Source organism: Jaculus jaculus, chromosome 4 (genome assembly GCF_020740685.1).
Source record: "Jaculus jaculus isolate mJacJac1 chromosome 4, mJacJac1.mat.Y.cur, whole genome shotgun sequence".
NCBI classification, from domain to species: domain Eukaryota; kingdom Metazoa; phylum Chordata; class Mammalia; order Rodentia; family Dipodidae; genus Jaculus; species Jaculus jaculus.
This window is the reverse complement of record NC_059105.1, coordinates 23,546,133-23,568,154: the sequence shown is the minus strand read 5'-3', so window position 1 is coordinate 23,568,154 and position 22,022 is coordinate 23,546,133. Positions and strand designations below refer to the sequence as shown.

General features: G+C 51.1%; 1 protein-coding gene across 2 annotated transcripts in view; it reads right to left on the bottom strand.

Moving 5' to 3' along the window:
- Nucleotides 1-21,668, bottom strand: part of Mlph (melanophilin) — a 46,586-nt gene extending 24,918 nt beyond the window's left edge. Inside the window, exons 1-4 of one of the 2 annotated variants that reach the window (XM_045146683.1) lie at nt 21,564-21,668; nt 17,041-17,174; nt 2,988-3,209; nt 2,760-2,872 (exon numbers count right to left, since the gene is read on the bottom strand). In XM_045146683.1, the coding sequence (XP_045002618.1) occupies nt 2,760-2,872; nt 2,988-3,209; nt 17,041-17,150 (445 nt within the window). In that variant the 5' untranslated portion in view covers nt 17,151-17,174; nt 21,564-21,668. Of the gene's footprint in view, nt 1-2,759; nt 2,873-2,987; nt 3,210-17,040; nt 17,175-21,207; nt 21,332-21,563 lie in introns of those variants that run through there. The other variant, XM_045146682.1, reaches the window with a different exon arrangement.
- Between the last annotated feature and the right edge of the window lie 354 nt (nt 21,669-22,022).

The window sequence follows — 22,022 nt, the reverse complement described above, 5'->3', positions numbered from 1 at the left end:
CCCTTCCTCACTCTGACCACCAGGCCTGGCCTCGCCGGCATGCCCCCCTGCCCCTCCTTGCTCCTGTTCACTTGCGCAGTTTCCTCCTTATGACAATGAGAATGGGATGAGACCCAGGGTCTCAGTGCTGAAAGGCCCAGCACCTGCGCAGACTTCTGATTTGTGGGCCACAGAGGGCATGTCAGCCTCGTGGACCTTGGGACCCGGATCTCCTTCCCCAGAGACCGCTCTCCATGCACAGCCTGTGCCAGAAGCTTGGGGACGCTCCCAGAGCCTGTCTTCAAGCCGGACAAGGTCTGTGGCATGCCCTGCTGGCGGGGTCAGCTGGCAAACAGTAACTTCACTCTTCTGAATTTTTAACACTCGCTCATTGTTTGTTTCAGCATACTTCCTCCTTTCTTCGCACCCTATCTTCATGTGGTGCACTTACAGGGGACCCACAGGGGAGGACAAAGCCCTGGGGGCACCGCTCCTGAGAGGAGGGGGATGGAGACCCTCCTGGGCTGGGCCCAGGGCGGCTGTAGACAGTCCTGCAGGGACGGCTCTGTTGTGTTTTCTGATGGGCCCCGGCGCCACCTACTGGCACTTGTGGTGATAATTTTGAAATTGGCAGTTTGCAAATAGCTTCTGAGACCCTGCCACCTTCCAAGTGACAGAGCTGCACAGCCACCCCAGGCCCGGGGACTTCTGACATGGCTGTGTCACCTCTGGGACCTAGATTCTCGGGTGTTGTGAGGTGTGGCTTTTCCCACGCTGCCTAAAGGTTCCATCTCAGCTGGGCAGGGGGGTGACTTACTCATAGGCTCAGCTATGATGTGGCCCTCAGGAGCAGGGTGAGGGGCTGGTGAGGCGGCAGTGGGTGGAATGCATGGGCAAATGCTGGGTGGGATGGCACACGCCTGTCATCCCAGTGCTGGGGACATGGAGACAGGAGGGTTCCCTAGGCTTGCTGGCTAGCTCGTCTAGCAAAATGGGTGACCTTTCAGTTCTGTGAGAGATCCTGTCTCAGAAAATTAGGTGAAGACCAGCTGAGGTGTGTGCCTGTAACCCCAGCACCGGAGAGGCAGAGATAGACGAGCCCCTGGGCCTAGCTGTGTGGGTGAGCTCCAAGTTCAGTTTAAGACTGTCTCAGAGAGTACGGTGCCCAATGCTTAAGGAAGACACCTAACGTCAACCTCTGCCCCCGCCCCACTAGCATTCAGATACATTTACACACACACGCACACACACATACACATGCATATCACATACATGCATGCATCCCACATGAATATGAACATGCATGTATAGACGTGCCAGCATGTACACCCCCGTACATATAAACATGCATACACACAATGTATGCACACTGTGGTAGTTTGAACACAGGGTGCTCAATATATGCAGTGTTTTGTTAGTTTGTAGTTTGGATCTATAGCCACCTGGCTGGAGGAGGTGTCACTGGGGGAATCTTAGGGCCCAGCCCTAAGGTGTGGTGGTGGATTTGCAATTCTAGTCTAAGATATGCAAAGTGCCCGAGTTTCACTGGAGGCCCTGAAATATGCTCAGTGGTTTGGCTTTTTTTTTTTTTTTTTTTTTTTTGTCTTGTGCTTCTCTCTCTGCTTGGACCTGTGAAGGCAGGCCAGCTTCTTCTGCCATTATGGAACTTCTCCTCGATCTAAAAGCTTCAATAAATATCCCTTCTTCCATAACTGTGCCTGAACTGGAAGTTCACCTCAGTGACCTGAAACCTTGTACTGCACACACAACACAATACATATGCAAAAAGTACAAAAGAACAGAGTGATGTTCTCTTCTGTGTGATTGCAATCACACAGCCAACACAATGCCGGTCACCAGGAACACCTCCTTTCACTCTTAGACATGTCTGGCTTAGGTGATCTCTCCCCTCCTCCTTCAAGGCACACAGCCACCGCAACAGGGGAGGGGTCCTCTGGTGGTCTCTGCCACAAGTTAGTAATGCGGTTAGGTACCCCAGGAGCACCTACGCCAAGCCCGGCCTAAGCTCAGGTGCTGGCTGTACCATGCATGCTCCCCTCTGTCTATGGGCTGCAAGGGTTATTAAAAGGGGATAGTGAGAGCACACCAGCTCAAAATCCCCATATCTGGTCTGGATATGCCCAACTGCAGGAGCCTGGCACCTGCTACATGGCCCTGGAGGACTCTCCCAGTACTGCAGATGTGCATACTCAGGGGGCTGCCAGCCCCCCACCCCTCCACCATGCAAAGCCTGCTGTGCTGCTCAGCCTGGATGCTTGGCAATGCCTAACACAGCAGAGATAAGGTGAGGGTCCTCCCTCAAACACTGCGCAAAGCTTCCTTTTAAGTTCAAACTCAGGTACCCTCTCATCCTCTCCTTCCCAATCCTCTTTCTACAAGCTTGAAATGGGCACAGTGAGCTGAGCACATCATGTAGTTCAAGTTCAGCATGAGATAAACCTTGGAATTTAGCATGAATGAAAGATTTCTGTCTTGTTTCCATCAGAAGCATGGGGAATGTCCAGGGAAGCAGGCCCTGGGGAATCCCATGAGCAGCCATGACTGAGAAGCCACCTATGAACTTGGTGTAAAGCCCTAGAAAATATGATTTCAAATAGTGGTGTACGTCCACAGCAAGTGGGAAATCCCAGGGGGTCAGGGCAGGACAGCTGGGCACTGCAGCTCACACAGAAAGCAGCCATCCACAGTGCAATTGCCCGGGAGCATTACAACATGTCTGAGAACAGCAAGAGTGTCTCCAGGGTCAGTTGTAGCCTTACCTCCGCCCTGCAGCCGCCCGCAGAGGGAGCGGATCACTTTGGCACTGCCAAATCTCTTGAAGCGGGCTCTGACATGCTCATAGTACCACTCCAGGGAGCCGATCTTCACGACTCTGCAGGGAGATAAGCCCAAGCCTGAGGCACTGCCCGTGGGCAAGCATGCACACACTCCTGAGCCCCTTCTCCTGCGTCAGCCTCAGTGAAGGGACGCACCGGGCCATGGCTCACCTGGCCAGGTGGCAGGTGTCGCAGAGCCAGCCCTGCTCCTCTGGGTGGACGTGGCTGCAGCTCTTGCAGGTGAAGAGGCCGCACTCCAGACACTGCCTTCTGCTGTTCACAAGGAGTCTGTAGGGCTGCAGGCAGCGGGCACAATGCGTCTCGTTCAAATGCGCTGTGTCAGAAAGCAGCTCCCTCTTGGAGCTTTCCTTCTGAATGATGCCCTTCAATCCCCTTGGGAGAATATGGAAACAAGAAATATGTCAGATACCTTGTTTCTGCCATGGGCTTTAGGGGTGTGTGTGTAACTCTGTCACATGCAGAACACAACGACCCAAAATTTGGCAAAAGCACCCATGGACATCCTGGCTGTTCAGCCCTGCTCTCTCCCTGGGGGAGATGAATACGTTAGGTTCAATCATATGTAATTTTGGTAGGCTAGAATTGGAAGCTATGATTTTCACGGAAATGACATTACACTTAAGCATTTCTGTGGCTTTTATCGTTGTAGCAGTATTTGGGTGGCAGGGCACTGTGCCCTCCCCTATAGGTCACAGAACCCTGAGGACAAAGCCAGGTTCCTCAGCAAGTGGTTTTGGCTGTGTTCCAGCAGGAGCAGAGCTGAGGCCACAGGTTGGCTGGGGTCTCCAGGCAGGAAGTACTTGGGCCCCGGAAGTCCCAGGAATCTCAGTTCTTCTCGACCATCTGGTTCTAAATAACACAGCTTCCTGGTGAGTCTGCCAAGTGGAACAAACTAGAAAATGTACCCCCAGATCCTAATGAATGCACTTCTTTTTTCTGGGTTCCAGAGAGTGTCTGCCAAGCATAATGTTTTTAGTCTTAGATGCGATAGCTCTAATCTGTTCTCAGCTACAAAACTAGCAAAACACTGGGTGTCATTGTTCTGAGAACTTTCAAGTTTTCATAGTTTCGACGGCTTCTCCCTCTCAGTTACTCACTGGCACACAAGTGTTCCTCCATGGCCACGGTTTCAGTCACCCATGGTCAACAGGAGAAGGAAGCAACAGAAGGGTTCAGTACAGTAAGACGGAGGCAGATGAGCGGAGAAGCACATTCACATAACTTCTATCACAATCTATGTTTCATTAGAGCTTTAGATTGGGGTTCCTCCTGGTATCTCCATCCATACGTGTTGTGGTTTGTTACCATCTGCTTCCCTTCCTCACTACCTCCCCTGAACTCTCCACCCTCCAGCTAATCTCTTTCTGGCTTAGCCTCCTTCTGGTTTCCTGGTACATGTTGGGATAGTTAATCTTGTTGTCAACTTGACTGGGCCTAGAATCACCATGGAAACAAAACCTCTCAATGACTAGAAGGGCGTTTCTGGATTAGGTTAACGGAGGTGGGTAGACCCTCCCTAAATGTGGGTGGCACCATTCCATGAGCTGGGGTCCTGGACTGAAAAAGAAGAGGGGGAGATGAGCACCGGCTTTCCTTCCTCTCTGCTTCCTGACTGTAGACGCAGTGTGACTAGCTGCCACGCTTTCCTGCATGAGAGACTGTTGTAGTTACCTTCTCCCTGCTGGAGAGAAACACTGGGCCAAAAGTGGCTGGTGGGAGGAAAGGATTTATTTTGGCTTACAGCCTGGAGGGGAAGCTTCGTGACGGCAGGGGGAAGTACGGCATGAGCAGAGGTTGGACATCACAGTCTGCCACAGCAGGGGAGTGAGCTGAGCTCTAACAGGCAGGAGCTGGCTATAGCACCCCTAAGGCTGACCGCAGTAACACACCTCCTCCAGCAAGGCTCCACCTCCAAAACTGCCGCTGACTGGGAAGCAAGCATTCAGAACACGTAAGTTTACAGGGGACACCAGATTCACACCACCACACTAGATTTCCTTGAATTGTGAGCTGAAATAAACCTTTCCTTCTTATGTTGCCTTTGTCTGGTATTTTTTGCAGTAACAAAAAAGTACCTCGTACACATATATTCCATTAACTTCCCTGTTTCTTATCTCTCTTAAGACTTCGTCCTCTCATGATCCCATATTAGTTTTCTGTCCTACAAATGCACATATATAGATGCATATATCTATATGTATTTATATCTATATATCTATATATGTAATTTAAACTTAGTTTTCCTTGAGAGAAAACATGTGGTGTTTGCTTTTACAAATCTGGCTTAATACAACTTAACATAATAATATCCAGTTGCCTCCATTTTCTTACAAATGTCATGATTTCATTTTCCTTTCTGTCTGCATAAAGTTGCACGGGAACATGTACCACGTTTTCTTTATAGATGGATGGGCATCGCGGCTGGCTCCTGTTCCTGGCTGCTGGGAGGGCATCAGCAAACACGGATACGCAGGCATCTCTGTGCTGTGTTGGCTTAGAGTGGCCTCGCTGGGTCATATGGTAGTTCTAGTTTCCGTTTTCTGAGGAATCTCCAACTAATTTCCATGTCGGCCCTGCAAGTTTACATTCCCACCATCAGTGGCTAAGGGCTCCTTTCCACCCACCTGCTCACGAGCACATGTGATTTCTTTTTTTTTTTTTTAATTTTTTTTTGTTCATTTTTTATTTATTTATTTGAGAGCAACAGACAGAGAGAGAAAGACAGATAGAGGGAGAGAGAGAGAATGGGCACGCCAGGGCTTCCAGCCACTGCAAACGAACTCCAGACGCGTGCGCCCCCTTGTGCATCTGGCTAACGTGGGACCTGGGGAACCGAGCCTCGAACCGGGGTCCTTAGGCTTCACAGGCAAGTGCTTAACTGCTAAGCCATCTCTCCAGCCCACATGTGATTTCTTTATGATAGCCATTCTGACTGGAATGAGGTGGAATCTCAAAGCAATTTTAATTTTGCATTCCCATGATGGCTTATAATGTTCAAGTGTTTATTGGCCATTTATGTTTCTTCTTTTGAGACATGTCTGTTCAGTTCATTAGCCCATTTATTGACTGGATGAATTGGCCTTTTGGTGTTTATACTTTTTACGCCTGTGAGAATATTCTGCTATGAGTATTCTATCCTTCTGTTCTTAGTCTCTCACTGTGCCTGGCTTATGCTTCGCTTCATCACAGGGGTGCACATGTGGGCAGCAGCACGGGCTCTGCAGGCTCAGAGCCACCCTCCCCCGCAGACACTCCAGGCACTTTGCAAACAAGGGTGCGTAGCAGACTCATCACGATCCAAAATAAGATTTAGACTGGGAGATGGCTCAGCGGTAAAGTGTTTGCCTTGTAGGTATGAGGACCCAAGCTCAATCCCAGCACCCACATCAAATGCCAGGCGTGGTGGTGTGTGCTTGGAGGTCAGAGGTCAACACTGAGGGCTGACTGAGCTAAAACCCAGGTGTGAGCAGGGCAACACCCTGGTGAGAATAAGTTCTCACTCCCGTTTCTAGAAGGACTTCTTTTGGTGGGCTCATGGCCCTTCTTCCATACCAAAGGCCGAAGGTGGCAGAGTCTGCTCACACTTTCCTGCCTCCCTCTCCTTTTACTTCCCTGTGACCACACTGGGCCCAAGAGATCTGAGATAACCTCCCATGCCTAACTGGACTTAGCAGCAGCCTTCATTCCTCCTGTCTTACAATTTGGGCATTGGGATATGGACACATTTTGGCAGTGGTAGAGCATTATTCTGCCTGGCCAAGAGCCATGAGGAGGTGAGAGCTGAGGGTTTACCCCGGGCCACGTGAACAGTCTTAAATACTAAACACACCCTCCACCCACTTGTGAGAAAGCAGCATGAAGGTTTACACCAGTGCCAGAAGAGTGGATCCAAGGAGGACCTACAGATGGCAGTGTGATGCCCTGAAGAAGGATGAGTGGAATGTATCAGAAACCGATGTGCAAGGTGTAGACACAGAAGCCTGATGGCAGGAATCAGCATCACACAGCCAGATGAGGGAAGGGGTGTGTGCAGGCCTTCCCCGAGGTCTTCAAAGGGTGCCCAGGAGACGACAGATTAAAAGGCTGGGGAGGAAGTAGGCGGCCACGTGTAAGTGGTGGCCATGTGTAAGGGTCAAGCTCCAGAGGACCTCGACAGCTAACTTCCAGCAATGCTAATTCCCAGGCCCTGCCCGGGCAGCTGACTTCCGTTTTCAGCCCTTGCCTTTTTAGCCCTGGAGTCTCCTGTCTGCAGCCACCACTAGGCAGTCCAGCCAAGGGTGACTTTAAATTTCTGTTCTTTTTCGACTGTGCCCGACGTGCCCACGCCTCTCACACTGACAGTTCTTTCAGAATTATCTAAGGAATTCCTGCTTATTTGCAGGGATTGAAACTCTACCACCTCCCACCTATTTGTCTTTCTGGGAAGGTGAGTAGGACTAATATTTGCCTTGTGGGCTGTGCCGTTAAAATAGGGTGTGCCATTTAGGTACATGTCAGCCAGCCCTTCCTCAAGGACATGAGTCATAGGGTCTGGCCATGCACTGTCACTGATCTTCCTGGGTTTTAGTATTATCTGGTCGTTTCCACTATAATCATAGCTGTCCAGAAGCCTTACACATGGTAGGAGACTTGCTGAGACGAGTTAAATAAGTGGAGCTCAAGGCAAGACCCACACAGGACCCAACACCCAGAGTCCAACACGGGGGTGGTCCACACGGGAGGGGCTAGCAAGCGGGAACTGTACCCGGTGGGTGTTTTCATCCAGGCTTACCTTGTCCCTACTTTGTGTTTGCACAGCGTAAACACAATCACACGTGATGTTCTTTTCTGTACTCAAAACTTTTTAAGACCTGTGGCACAGATGAAAATGGAGCACTTGGAAGATGAAAGCCTTGTTAAGCCACCTCTCCAGAATTCTCTCAACTCAGGAAATTAAGGACAAAGGAACCTTGATGCACATGTCGTAGGAACAAAACCAGACAACTCCAGAGGGAGAAACCACCAGCTGTCCTCTACAAATAAGCTTCAAAGGAGGGGGTGGAGTGACTCACACTCCCTCTTTCTCTCTCTCATTAGCTTAAAGACCCAAAGAGACTTAAAGTGGCACAGCAACCCGAGCTAGGTATGGTGAGGCTCTCCTGTAATCTCTGCACAGTGGGAGGCCAAGGCAGGGAGAACCTGAGTTTGAGGCCAACCTGGGATACATAGTAAGAGCCTGTCAGAAAAGAAGGAGGGGGGTGTGGGAAAGGAAGGGAGGAGACAAAGGAGGAAGAGGAAGAAGCAGGAGAGCAGTAACTAAATGTAAGGTGGACACCTCATTCGGAGAAGTTTGAACACAGGCTGGACACTAAGGAATTACTGTGAATTATTTTGGACCTAATAAAGATTATGTGGGCAAAATGATGAGAATAATAACACAAAGCAATATAACAAAATATCTCCCACCCTTAGCACCCACAGCGCACGCCTTTAATCCCAGCACACGGGAGGCAGAGGTAGGAACAGCGCTGTGAGTTTGAGGCCACCCTGACACTACATACTGAACTCCAGGTCAGCCTGGGCTAGAATGAAACTCTACCTCAAAAAACCAAACAAAACAAACAGGCACCCATAGGTGACACCTGAGGGTCAGGTAGGGTCACAGGATAAAGCTCACGTGGCCATGGTTTGTGTGATCCAACTGGCAGCTGAACCATTCTGTGGTCAGTAACCAGGGCAGGTTTTTATGACATATGGATGGGGCAGAACCCCACGAGGGTTAGACACCCGTGGGGTGGGGACACAGAGGTTAACAGGCAAGTGGCTCGACTGCTGTCAGATGAGGCTGCGGGAGACTTGGAGGGTGGTAAGGAATCACAGTGGGCAGAGGTGAAGAGGCAAATCCATCATAAACCTAGTGGGATGCTCTTTAGGGACCAAGGGCAAGGATCCGTGAAGGCGACACATGGCCTGACTTGGGGCTGGCATTGAGGGTAGTGAGCCATGGGGGGCGGGCTGGGGACGTGTTTGGATGGGCTTGGGAGCTCGACCTCAGCAATCGGGCGGTTTCTGGGATGGGGACAGGGCCTTGGAGGGAAGAATGCTTCCCCAGGTATGGATCCAGCACCCTGGGAGGGCTGAACGGGTGGCTGAGTCAGCAGATCAGAGGGAAGGTCTGGCTGGTGGTGCAAATGTGGCAGTCATCATCCAGAACTGTGTGTGGCAGCTGTGGCCACTAGGCACAGGTGGCTCTAAAGTGTCAAAAAAAAAACCGTGGACTTCCCAGGACATGGCTCAGTGGGCAAAGTGCCTGGGTTCAGACCCCCAGCACCCATGTGAAAGCCACGTCTGGTGGTGCGTCACCACAGGGTGGGTGGAGCTGTGCTAACAGTCATTGACTCTTGGGCCTGGCTGGCAGCATGCTCAGCGTAGAGTGGTCCAGTCCTAAGCTTGAGCTTCAGTCCCCAAAACAAAAAAGACAACGATAATAGAAAAAAAACAACAACACAAAGCACCACTACTAGCAGACTCCCCAAAACAACACAAGCAAAACAATAAACCAAACCCCTGGCGCTGGATGAAGTCACTGGGGAATGAGCACCCACAGGGGAAAGACGAGGTTGACTTCAGTGTTGTGGACCCTCTAAAGGGAACATTGAAGAAGTCTAAAGCCGGGCGTGGTGGCGCACGCAGGAGGCAGAGGTAGGAGGATCACTGTGAGTTAAATGCCACCCTGAGACGACATAATGAATTCCAGGTCAGCCTGGGCTACAGTTAGACCCTACCTCAAAGAAAAAAAAAAAGAATAAAAAGAAGTCTAGCAGTCTCCAGCAAAATGGACAGAGAAGGAAGGGGAGGGGCCACAGGCCAACATATGAATGTAAACTTATATAATGTAACATAGCATAACATATATGATATATATAAATATGGGCTTGATGATTACGGAGCCTGTTTTTATATGTTCCCATGGAAAACAATGAATGTTTGTAATTTGCCTTTTTTTTTTTTTTGCTTAGCAATACCTTCTGAGCTGTTTGTGTTGATTTATTTCCATAGCTTTATGTTTAATAGACCCTATGTGTCTCATCATGAAGCTCACTGTTATATTTGCTGTTTTCCAAAGCCTGGCATTCAGACTTTGGGGCCTCCCTGACGCCCCCTCTTCACAAGGTGACTTGCTGGCTCAGAGGTTGCTTGCTTCCAGATTTGTGTTCCGCTGAGCTGGACTGGTCTTTGCAAGTGTCTGGTGAGGCAGCCCCTGCCCAGGTGCTTGGCTTGGGGACACTGGAAATGTGGCTGGCGACAGTCTGACTTTCATTTAGCTTCAATGACTTCCAATAGCCACTCCTGGCTGGTGGCTTCACTTTTGGGGTGTTACTATGGTGACAGCACCGGGCTGGACTCTGCTTTCAGTTGTCATGGATGGGCGACACCAGGGAGAAGCTGGCAGTTGCCTCTCACATGCAGCAGTTTAAACAGCTCAGGAGTGCTGGCTTTCTGAGCATCTTACAGACTGTTCACGTAGCACCTGCCCCAAGCCCTTGGGAAGACATGAAGGGGCGGGAGGACGGGGGAGCCAGCCCCAGCGGAAGTCAGGAGAGTAGGGGAGAGGGAGGAGGTGGAGGGAGGAAGGCTGAGGGGGATGCTGGTGGGGCCCCAGGGGGTCCCTGCATCCCGAAGGGTGACCTCTGCTACACTCAAGCACTGACTAGCAGCAAGGGTCACATGACATCACAGTAGCAGGTGTGGTTAAGAGCAGACCCCTTGGCTGATCCCCAAAGAACCCCCACCCCTCCACTGGCCTGTGATAGCACTATTACAAGACTGTGCTCTTGCGGGATCACTCATCATCCTTATGGTGTCTCCTGGAGACTGGATATAACCATGAGTCCGGTTTGTGATCACTGGAAGCAACAACTCTCTAAGGAGAAGGAGTTAAAGAGAAACCAACTCTGAAAGACGCAACTTTTGCGATGTGTGCTCCTGGTTCCACATAGATCCTGGTGCCTTGGACCGGAAGGCGGTGTAGCTCCTAGCGGCCCTGCTCATTCCCCGCAGCTGGCTTCTTTCTCTCTTCATTTATCCTGACCTCCAGGTTTTGGACTGTGGATCCACCTGGTTCCTCTCCTAATGAAGCCTCAGGGCTTTTCCTGATCTGCCAAAGCCAAGGCTGCCAAAGAGATTGGATTCATCCTTTTAGTTGTTTCTGATCCCTCCATTGAGGAGCCTCCCTCATCATGCAGGGCAAGAGACTGGTGGTGCTAGGAAGGAGCTCTGGTGCAGGAAGCTGTTTTCTCGGCGAGGTTCTGTCACATCCTCCAAGCTTGCCTACAACACACAGCATCCGTGTGACAGCACTCGTTAGAGACCAGAACCAGGATACCTAATCACCTTCAGATGCTGCGGTAGTCAGCTTCATGTTGCTGGATGAACACCCAAAGCAGGTACAGTATGTGGGCAGAACGGGTTTATTCAAGCTTACAGATCCTGGGGAGGTTCTGTCAGTGGCAGAGGAAGCTACTTCCATCCATCCAAGCAGAGAGACAACCAAACAGCCAGCAAACACCAGAAGCAGCCAGCACGAGCTCTCCAGTGCCTGGCGCACAGCAGAGGTGGATGGAGAATCTTTTCCTGCCAGTGCTGGAGGCCCCACTGCCAGCCAGACACGCTGACTCTGCTTGGAATGGGACGCAAGGAGCTCCCTTGGAGACCACGCCCACTACTACAGGACAAAGTGGCCTTTGCCACTGGTGACTACAGGTCACCCCAGGGGGATTTTCTAGAGAATGTCTTTAGTGTGATCTGCAGGGAGTGGAGGTTGGCAAGGGAGCAGAGATTTGGGTGTCCTGCAGGGTAGACTGGTCACAAGGCCTGCGATCCCCTGGCACACCAGGGTATGGGCCAGGTCATTTGTCACTGGCTGTGTCAGGGGGGAAGTCCACAGTGTGCTGGTCTGACACAGTGGTGAAGGTGTGGGTATCACTGGCAGACCTGCCTAGCAGCACCCTGGCCATGATGCGCACACTGTCGGACCCATATCTGCTAGTTCTGCAAGTATTAAAAAAATACTTTTGGTTGTTTTCCATTGGTATGTTTGCTTAATGGCTGCTTAACAAATTGACCCCTAGGCAAACCAGCCTCTGTGAGCTTCCCTTGAGTCTCCCTCCCACAGTGTACATGTGATGCATATCCACAACTGTAAAGTTTTTTCCAAGTGGGGGATGGTGTCTTTCAGCTGGTTTCATGATTTCCCCACCATTAACTTTGTTTCACCACCAGCCTTGCTGGGTGGGATGATTAATACTGTCAACTTTGAGAGGATCTAGAATCACACAGACACATTTGTAGGTTGGGTTAATTGAGGTGGGACGACCAACTTTAACTGTGGGCAGCCCCATTCCATGGGCTGGAGTCCTGGACTGCATAAAAAGAGGGAGTGAGTGAGCACCATTGTTCATCCCTCTCTGCTTCCTGACTGTGGATGCAATGTGACCAGCTCCTTGCTCTCCTGCCACCATGAGTTCTTACTGTGGGGGACTGCACCCTTGAACTGTGAACCAAGACAAACCTAGCTTCATTTGCTTTTGCCAGGTATTTTGTTGCAGCGCTGAGAACAGTCACTGATGCAGTGGGTATCTTTTCTCTGGACCATCCATTTGGTGGAATATGCCAAAAACCAAAAACATTAAGAGCTCACTTGAACATTTCCTGACCTGTTGAAATGGCTACTGACATTTGCAGGGGGCCCATAGAGGACCAGCTTCCTTTTCTGTTGATTCAGAGGAGAGTGTGATGAACTATGAGGTGGACTATGAGAAACCCCCAGGAGAAACATGGAGATCCACTACAGAGAGCAGGCAACAGTGAGAGCAAAACCTGCTTGACTGTTTGCAATAAAATTGGATCAACATGTAGGTTAACACCACAAAAGATTGGGAAGAAGTGGGTATTATCTTTAACACTATGTTCAGTTTAATGATGGACTTCTGAAACTTTAGTCCGCTTACTCTACCAAACCAGTTTTGGCACTGAGCACCCAGTCTATTTCACACTCGTTTTGGCCTTGTCCTCCAGTCTCAGCACAGCCTTAACCCTCATGATCTGACCTCGTGGTTCTCACGCCTGCTTGCCGTGGGACCCATGCCCTGGACTCTGCTGCTTCCGAGGGTCAGGCAGGACTTTCAGGCAGGCATCTCGTGGGAGAAGCCACTCTGTTCAGTGGAAGATTTAACAGGACAGTGAACAGGAGAGACTGGAAAACACGAGAAGTGCTCCACTCCACCTGCGTTGTTGGTGTGGTTCTCCATCTCCCAGGTCTCTCATGAGCTGAAACTGTGTTAGCACACTACAAGCCTCTCGCAGGCATGTCACTCAGGTCTCAGTGTCTTTGTAGCTGACTTCCCATGCACTATTTTTTGCATGCTTCAGTATAACATGCAATGAGGCAAGCCTGCGCACATAGCTGCTCCCCACCTGACTTCTAATAAACCTTCTCGCTAATCCCCTGACTGCCACGAGATAGCACAGTAGGCCAGCTGTGCCAGGCCCTGCTGGCTCATTCTGCAGAAATGGCAGAGAGAGCCTGATTATGACCAGCCTGCTAGCAGAGGAGACCTCTAGTTCCTCATCCTCACAAGTGTCTTCCTAGCATCTAAGAAGTACTTAACGTCTCTCCTTTTCAGTGTGAAATAAGGAAGGACGGATGTCAGAAGGAAATGGTTTATCAGCTCAGCATGGCGGAAACACCCAGAATTCTGCTAAGCCTGGGGTGGAGAAGAGGCTGAGCCTTGGGCGGACCCCTCCTGAGTTCCCAGGAAGACAGTTGTCTTCCTAGGACCCGTGTCCTCTGCTGCCTGGATAGTGAGGTTTCTTTCCCCTACATGGCTACATGGGTGAGAAATGGCACAGTGTAAGTTACCATTTAAATAAGCTGTTCAGGGCTGGAGAGATTGCTTAGTGATTAGGGCTCATCCCTGAGAAGCCTAAGAACCCAGGTTAGATTCTCCAGATCCCACATAAGCCAGATGCACATGGTGGCGCATGCATCTGGAGTTCGTTTGCAGTGGCTAGAGGCCCTGGGGTGCCCATTCTCACTCTGTCTCTCTCTCCCTCTCTCTCTCTCTGTCTCTCACAAATAAATAAAACTTAAAAAAATCCTGGTCAGAGACAGGGCAGGAGACTCCAATCTGCCCTCCAGTGGAAAGAGGGCTGGGCAGCAGCTGCATAGGCCCCCAGCAGGATGGCCCTGCCCCCACTGGTGGAGATGGTGCAAGGGTTGGTTCACAGTGAAGATCAGGAGCTGTGGGCATCCCAGGGAGAATGGGGGTCAAAGAGATGCACTTAACAGCCCCTGCCTGCCACAGTGAGCCAGGCTAGCATCCCTCAGTGATTCCTGCTGGATTCTGCTAATTTTGGGAACATGGGCTCCTCCCTGCCAAAAACCTTATGTTTACTTAGTTGGTGCTTTGTGTCAGCACACACAGGTCAAAACGGCCCTCAATCTGAGTTCCCCGCTCCTGTCAGCCTCTTGCAGCCTCCCAGCTTTGAATACTGGAGTCAGTTGAACCATGTCCCTATACCCTCCCCAAACCTAGTTCCTAAAACTTGTGGCTATACTACAGTGCATGGTGAAGATGCTCTGCAGACAGGCTAGAAATGAAGATCCAGAGGCGAGAAGCTTCTCCTTGGTTAACTGGATGAGAAATCTTTCGATGTCCTGACCAGTGTCTTTATAAGGGGAACAGGAAGGAGGCAGGGGACAGAGATGGGAGGAGGGGAGAAGAGGAAGAGGAGGAGGAAGGAAGAGGAGGAGGACACAGTAACTCAGAGGAAGCTGACATGGTCTGCACATGACCAGCTATCTCCTCCAGCATGAAGTCACTTGTCTGGTCTCTGGCCTCCTTCCCTTCCAGGCCTTCACTCTTTCCAGCTATTTACCAGAGCAGCCCAGGCTCCCTCTGCCATCCCGAGTAGTCCCAGGGTCCGCACATCATTCAAGATTAGGCTTGGTTGCTCCCCTCATCTCCTTTGAGTCTTTCCTCAGTGTCTCCTCATAAACAAACTGCATCAGCCCACAAAAGCCACCAAGGGGAGAGAATAAAGGCCAGGTGGAAAAACTCCAGGTAAGAGGATGCAGAAGGGATGGAGAGGAGAGTGAAGAAGGGAGGGAGAGAAGGATGATGAAGGGAGGTGGAGGATGAGGAAGGAGAATCACAGAGGCAAACAGATGAGGTGTGTTAGGCTCTGACAGTGGGAATAAAGGGCACACAGGCTATGGTCACTTGTGAAGAGAGGAAGCTCCCACACTACCTAACAGGAAGGTGGAAGGTGGTCTCTGCTCAGAACCCTTTTCTGGTGGCTTGAATGTAAAGTGCCCCCCATAGGCTCATGTGTTTGTGATTAAATCTTGTACTCAATCCCCAGCCGGTGGAGTCTTTCAGCGTTTGGAGCCTTGCTGGAGGAGGTGTGTCACCAGGGATAGATCTTAAGTTTTAATAGCCTAACTAAAGCCCACGACTTAGACTACTTCCACCTAGGTATGTGGCAAACTATGAACAAGTTTCCTGCCCATGCCATGCTTTCCCCACTACAATGAAACTTCCTCTAAAAACTGTAAGCCTGAGGCTGGAGAGATAGCTGGTAAAGGTGCTTGCTTGTGAAGCCTAAGGACCCATGTTCTACTCTCCAGATGCCATGTAAGCCAGATGCACAAAGGTGAGGCAAGCGCAAGGTTGCATATGCCTACTAGGTGGTGCAATCATCTGGAGTTTGATATCAGTGGCCGAGGCCCTGATGCTCCAATTTTCTCTCTTTCTCTCTCGTGCTCTCTCTCTCTCAAAACAATCCATTAAGCCTGAAGCTGGGCATGATGGTACATGCCTTTAATCTCAGCATTTGGGAGGCAGAGGTAGACTACAGAGTGAGTTACTAATCAGTCTGGGCTAGACTGAGACCCTGCCTTGAAAATGACAGCAGCAGCAGCAACAACAACAAATCTATAAGCCTGAAATAAACTGTTTGCTCCCATAGGCTGTTTCTTGATCAGCTGTTTTGTCCCAGCAATGAGAAAGGGACTGTGACATCTTTCCATCCCCACATTCAGAAAAATCAGAGTGCCATCATGATATTCCCCACATATTGAGGCAGTTGAGGGGTAACAGGGCCCCCAAAAGTGGAAGCAAGGAATATCCTTGGGCCTGTACAGAGAGAATCTGGGTCATTTCACTTTGCTAGATTTCAGCAATGTCAGACAAGTCTGGGCTTTCCTTATCTCTTTTTCCCCAGAAAAGTCTCTTTTCCTGGAAGGGATAGATATCACCCCCTCAGAATAGATTATACACTTCTTTGAGGATTAAGGTTCCTGGGAAGATTGTCCTTACCCAGAAAATCTGACTCCAGACACCTGCCATCGGGACTGGACTAACAAATCCCATTAAAGACCCCAATAGCCGTCTCTAGGTGGGCTTTCTCATTTTCTAGGAACCCCACTCTTGCCCAGTTAGGCAAGAGGTCTGCATTTCATTCATTTTTTTTTTTTTTTGGCTCTAACTTCTCCTGCTCCTAAACCCAAAGCTCTCCCTATAATAAAATTTTATTGATCACTTCCTCTGGTCTGTGGATATTATTCATCAAGATTCATGAGACAAGAATTTGGAGGCCACTGATTCAGAATAAGTGTTGCACTAACATTGAGCTTCCGGGACCCTAGCCCCTGAGTTACTGCCCATGCAAGAACCAATATAAAGCTTTGACACTCTCAAAGATGCCAAAGTGAAGACAGTTCACCAAGTTAATATAGACAGAGACTGAGCCACAATAGACAAGGCCCCGAATACCCACAGTATCCATCACTGCCCTGGACCAAACCTGTCCTCACAGGCTTCATGGTGCTGAGGGCTCCTCGGCAGGGTTGTGATGCTCTCAGACATCCCACATTATCAGGATCCCCATTTTCCTTCCCCTCATCTCATGTTAGGCAACCCTGGCTCGGGGCACAGAACCAGAGTTGTATAAAGGCAAAATCAAAGTCTCTCATGAACAGAAAGCCAGCTGAGAAAGTCAGACACCTAATTAAGGGGAATGTGAAGTCCAAGAGTGGGGCCACTTCCCATCCACACTGTTCATATCACACCTCTGGCCACATACACACCCAGGGTACCCGAAGTGATGGCCACTTGGGACATCAGAGGACCAGAGCCCCGAGACCTGGCCAGACACTCACTCCAGCCTTTCTTCTTCTCGCCTCCTGAGGTCGAAGTCCCGCTGAACCACTGCCCGCACGTGCTCTGCCTCTTCGTCCGTGAGCCCGGAAAGATCCAGTTTTTTCCCCATCTCGGCTTCTCACCCAGGTCACACCTGGAAGGTCACAGGTTGACAATCAGCCAACCCCAGGAAGTTCAGGGATACTGAACAAGCCACCAAGCATGAAGCACCACAGACAACTCCACTGTCAACTTGTCTGGACTTGGGATCAACTGGCAGATTCACATCTGGGTGTGTCTGTGAGGATGTTTCCAGAAAGAGCTAGGGAGGAAAGAATCACCTTGAATGTGGGTGGCACCATCCCATGGGCTGGGGTCACAGACTGAATAAAGAGGAGAAAGTGCGCTGAGCACCAGCATTCCTCTCTGTTTCCCGACTGTGAAGGCAATGTGACTTAAGCCCTGCTGCTATGTCTTCCTCACATGACAGCCAAAACAAACCCTTCCTCGAGTTGCTTTTCTCGGGTATTCTGTCACAGTGAAGAGAAAAGTAACTAGTACAAGGTTAATCTGGCAAGGTGACACTGTTCAGGTGGATGCCCTTAAGAGAATTCCCTCAGAGGTCCATGTCTGCTGAGAATAACATTACCCAAACATATTATGCCTCAAAATTAATGAAAACTAAATTCCTAATATTTGTACGTCTATCCTGAATATTCCCAGCCCCCAGCACAATGGTGCTGTGAGAAGCTCATTAGAAGGTCTCCCCATGTAGACAGAAGAGTCACAAGGAGCGAGTGCATTCTTGAGGCTCCCCTAGAGCACATGGTGTCTCACTTCTAAAGGATTAGAACAGACAGCTCTTATATGATGGATGACTGGGGCTCATTCATTTTGAATAAAAGTGCCTCATAGGGAAAGCATTCACTCAAGTTCTATTCTCAGAACAGTTGAGCAGCGTGACCCTCATCTGAGTGGTATCATTTTTTTTTTCCCTCCTCCTAAAGTAGAAGTCCAAGTTCATGGCCGTTGAAACCCTGAGGTGGGAATGGGGAAAAGCCAAGCTAAAGGAAAAGGTGTGTGTCTCTAGTCCTGTGAGCTTGACTTTTTTATTATTGATATTTTAGGTTAGATAAAAAGTAATGGCTTTCATCATGGTATCTGCATGCATTCATACACACGCATCACTCATTATAATTCCTCAGAGGGGGCTGAATAGTGAGTGGACAGACACCTCTTCAGGTAGCCTGCCGGGCCAGGGAGCGGCCTGTGCTCCTCAGATAAGAGGTGCGGGATGGTGCAGAAGAGGGTCTAGACTGTGCTCGGCCAGCAGAGCTGCTGGTCCACAGTGGGGGCTCTGGCAGAACTGCGCTAAGATGTGCCTGGGGAGGCAGTGTGGAGAGCGAGGTGCTCTGTACCCCACACCTGCTCAGCAAAGCTACCCTGACTCAATGAGAGACTTCCAAGTTCAAGGATGTTCACTTTGCTCTTTTTAAGAGACCCAGGAATAAGAAAGTTCAGAAGTTGAAAAATAGGCATGCATCCCTGTTTATTAAGCCAAGCACAGTGTATATGGGCAGGAAGTCCCTTGCAAAGTTTAGCTCTTGTCCCATGTCCTTGTGTGCAGGACGTTCCGGGAGAGGAGGGGCTGGGGAATGAATTTTCAGGTTACTTTGATGACTTTTGTGGCGGCTGTGCGGCTGTAGGGGAGAGGCTGGCTCCAGTACATTTCTGGAGAGCCAGGGGCTGAGAACCACTGTCCCCAGTATGGCAAGGGTCTTAACTTACCACGGTTGAATCCTCCTCATGTTTTACAATGAAATGAAATACAATAAAACCAAAACTCTTTCTAGAAAACAACCCAAGATCAAATGGAGAATATGAATTTAGACCATGCAAACTGTAAGTCAGTGGCATTTTGGAGATGTGTGGTTAGTCTTGCTATGCACGAAGCACTCACAGTGTGGCTGAGGGGCAGTCCCTTGGCCAGACATAGCAAGTCAGCGCTCCCCCAGCACCCTTACTTTTGCTTTCTTCCCAGCAGTGGGTCTCTTCCTGTAACCCTCCATTGCACCATAGTGAAGAAGGACATGGGGCGGGGGCAGGGAATGCTCCAGACCCACGGAGGAAGGGCAACCTCCTGGGTGTGTTGGGGCAGGTGACACCTCCAGGCAATGTTCATTGTGGTTCCACTTTTGTACAGATAACTCCTAGTCATTAGGTCCCTGAACCCCGAACCACTCTAAATTGTGCCTGCTCCACTGCTCAGCTTTCATCCTGCCGAAGTCACTGAGATGCTCGCTGCCCCCTGTTGCTTAATGGTCAAAATGATGAGCAGGAAGGTGTCAGGAGAGTGACCGGCAGGAAGGAGAGGGCTCAGCTGGTCTATAAGACAGAATAGGCAGACCTGGAGCACATCTTTGTCTGTAAGTTCTCACTGCAAGTCCCTTCCAAGTGGCCTGGATGTGAGTCCCAGTCTCTCACGGAGACAAAGATGTGGTTTGACCACCCCTGGTGCCAGCTGCCCCAGGAACCTTGTAAAGACAGTGAGTGACTTGGTAGCAAACAGAAACTTGGAAGCAAGTCAGCAGCTGCCAGGTGACACAGCTCGCTGAATGGGGCCCAGGAGGGTTATGTGGCCAACTTCCTATTGATCAAGGTGTGACAGAGGTGCCAGCTGTGGAGCCCTCTGCCTTAGCCCTTTGGTTAAACCACTCTCACAGCTGGTCATTGTGGTTATATGTGGGCAGGATGATGCCCACCGGAAGACTGAGGCTCTAGCCTTCAGCAGCAGAATCGGCACACCGCCAGCCAGAGGGGCGCTTCCATTCCCCCAAAGTGCCAGGCACACCTTGAAGCTCTGGAACGGTTACCACAGCCCTGGTGCCTGCTGCTACCTCTGGTCTGTTCTCTGTCCCCAGGAGGCTTCTGCAGAGTCTCCCTTACTCATGACCATAGGTTCTGAGCTGCATCCAAAGCATGGGCTCCAAGCTCTACAGCATGCTGTACAGCACGCAGCTGCTGAGGAGGCATCTGGGGCTTCTTCCCAGTTCAGACTCAGCCATCTTGGCTGCTCAGGGCGGGCCCCTCCTCTTCTCTGTATCTCACTTTCCCCATCTGTACTGTGGTAGGATGGGATCTACCACCTTGAGGGCCATCTCTTAGCTCGCTATGATGCTGGGAGGTTAGAATTAAGCGGAGGCATGGTGGGGAGGGCGCAAGGCATGTGCTGGGGGTGGGGCTTAGGAGGGGTCTCCTCCGGAAATTGCTTTTGAAAAGAGCAAGGCACTGAGCCCTAAAGGCTTCCTCAGCCCCTCAGGTCATATCTGGGCTATCCTGGGTCATCAACGAAGGGACGGATGGGTACTGTTAACCTACAGAGGCCCTGGGATCTCTTCATCTCTCCCCAGCCTTTCCCTCTATGCTCAGAGGCTGTTAATTTTTCAGACTTTCTAGTGCCTTAACCAGGAAGACTCATTGACTCCTTATGCATGTGTCTGGTGTGGTTCCCAGCTCAGTCTGTAGGGCACATGGACCCCCAGTTTGGGGTGGGGCCCAGGAACACAGCCCCGACGCTGCTTGGACCCTAAGGAGCAAGGAGAAAGGTTGCCAAGTCCTAGGGAAGGTGTGTGTGGGGGGAACTCTTGTCCAAGAAAGCAGTGCCTGGCTGAGAGTTAGCAATAAGGCGGAGAGATGGGCATCTAAAGACACATGCCAGTGGGGAGCTACTGGGACCCGAGGTGCCAATTTCGCTGCCCTGCTGCTCCTGGTCTGCAGCCGTTTTCCTGAGACTTCGTATCCTGGGCTTGGAGTCTTAGCTTTGGTGCCTAGTGGGGCCTTGAAGCCTCATTATCATTCAACACGCAGAAGCAAACATGGAAACAGGAGAGCAGTCACACCATATGGAAACAAGCGACAAGGGTGCCAATCTGCCCTCGGGGAAAACTGCAGGGGGTCTCCTCTTCCACTCATGCCAGTAGGAGACAAGTGTGTAGGTCTGAGAAATACTGGGGGATTTATAAGGGTGTTCTGCTCCCTGGGAGGCGCAGGGCCAGTGGTCCTTATGCCTGCATATCCTGGGCCCACAGAAGTTTCTCTTATCTCTATAACAAGGAGGGTGGGTCTAGGGAGCCTGCCGGTGAGTCCAATAAACCTGGAGCTGTGCAAGCCCGGACCAGGGAAGGTACCTTCTCCACGAAAGGATTCTGTTTCCCTCTTCCTTCGTAAGTCCAGGCGCAGCCAGGAGACAGCCTCCAGCCCGGGGGTGCCAGCTTTAGCCTCACTGGGGCTTTTGATCAAAACCAATTGTTTTGCCCCAAATGGGCGTCCCAGGCATCTCGACCAGTGCCATGAAGGCATCCAGGCGCACGAAGGAGGCTCGGAGTTTGGGGTTTGCTGAGCGGGCGCTCTGCAGGGCTGGGAGGCAGGCGGCTGGTGCAGCGTTTTCACACCAGCGGGGCTGCACCCAGGCCCTCCCTGGAGCCGGGCGCCCCGTTTCCGGGGGGTCACCCAGGCCCCAGGGTCCGTTTCTCCTTGCACTCACCGGACTCTCCTGGGCACGCTCAGCCCCTAGCCCTGAGGTCCTGGGCTGGCTTCTGCGCTGGGGCCTGGGAAAGCGAAGCTAGGAGGTCGGCGTCGGTGGGCGCACTGGGCCGCCGGGCGGAGCGCGGGGAGCCGGCTTCAGGACCCGCCCAGCCCCGCAGGGAGAGGCCAGCGCCCGCCCAGATCACGTGGGCTGCTCCCCGCCCAGGATCGCGGTGCACCTCGGGGTGCGGGGTCAGGCCGGGAGAGGGCAGACCCCAGGGCGGCCCACCTGAGAGAGGCCTTCTACCTGACAGTCCTGTAAGTGAGAGGTCCCTGACCGCCCCCCGCTCCTCGGCCAGAGCCCATCACCTAGGCTGCTGTCAGCCTGAAGAGCTGGAGGACTGGGAAGACCCAGCAGCCGGCCACTGGGAGGGGACCCAGGCCTTGCCTGTGACACAAGTCCATCAGCCCAGGTCCA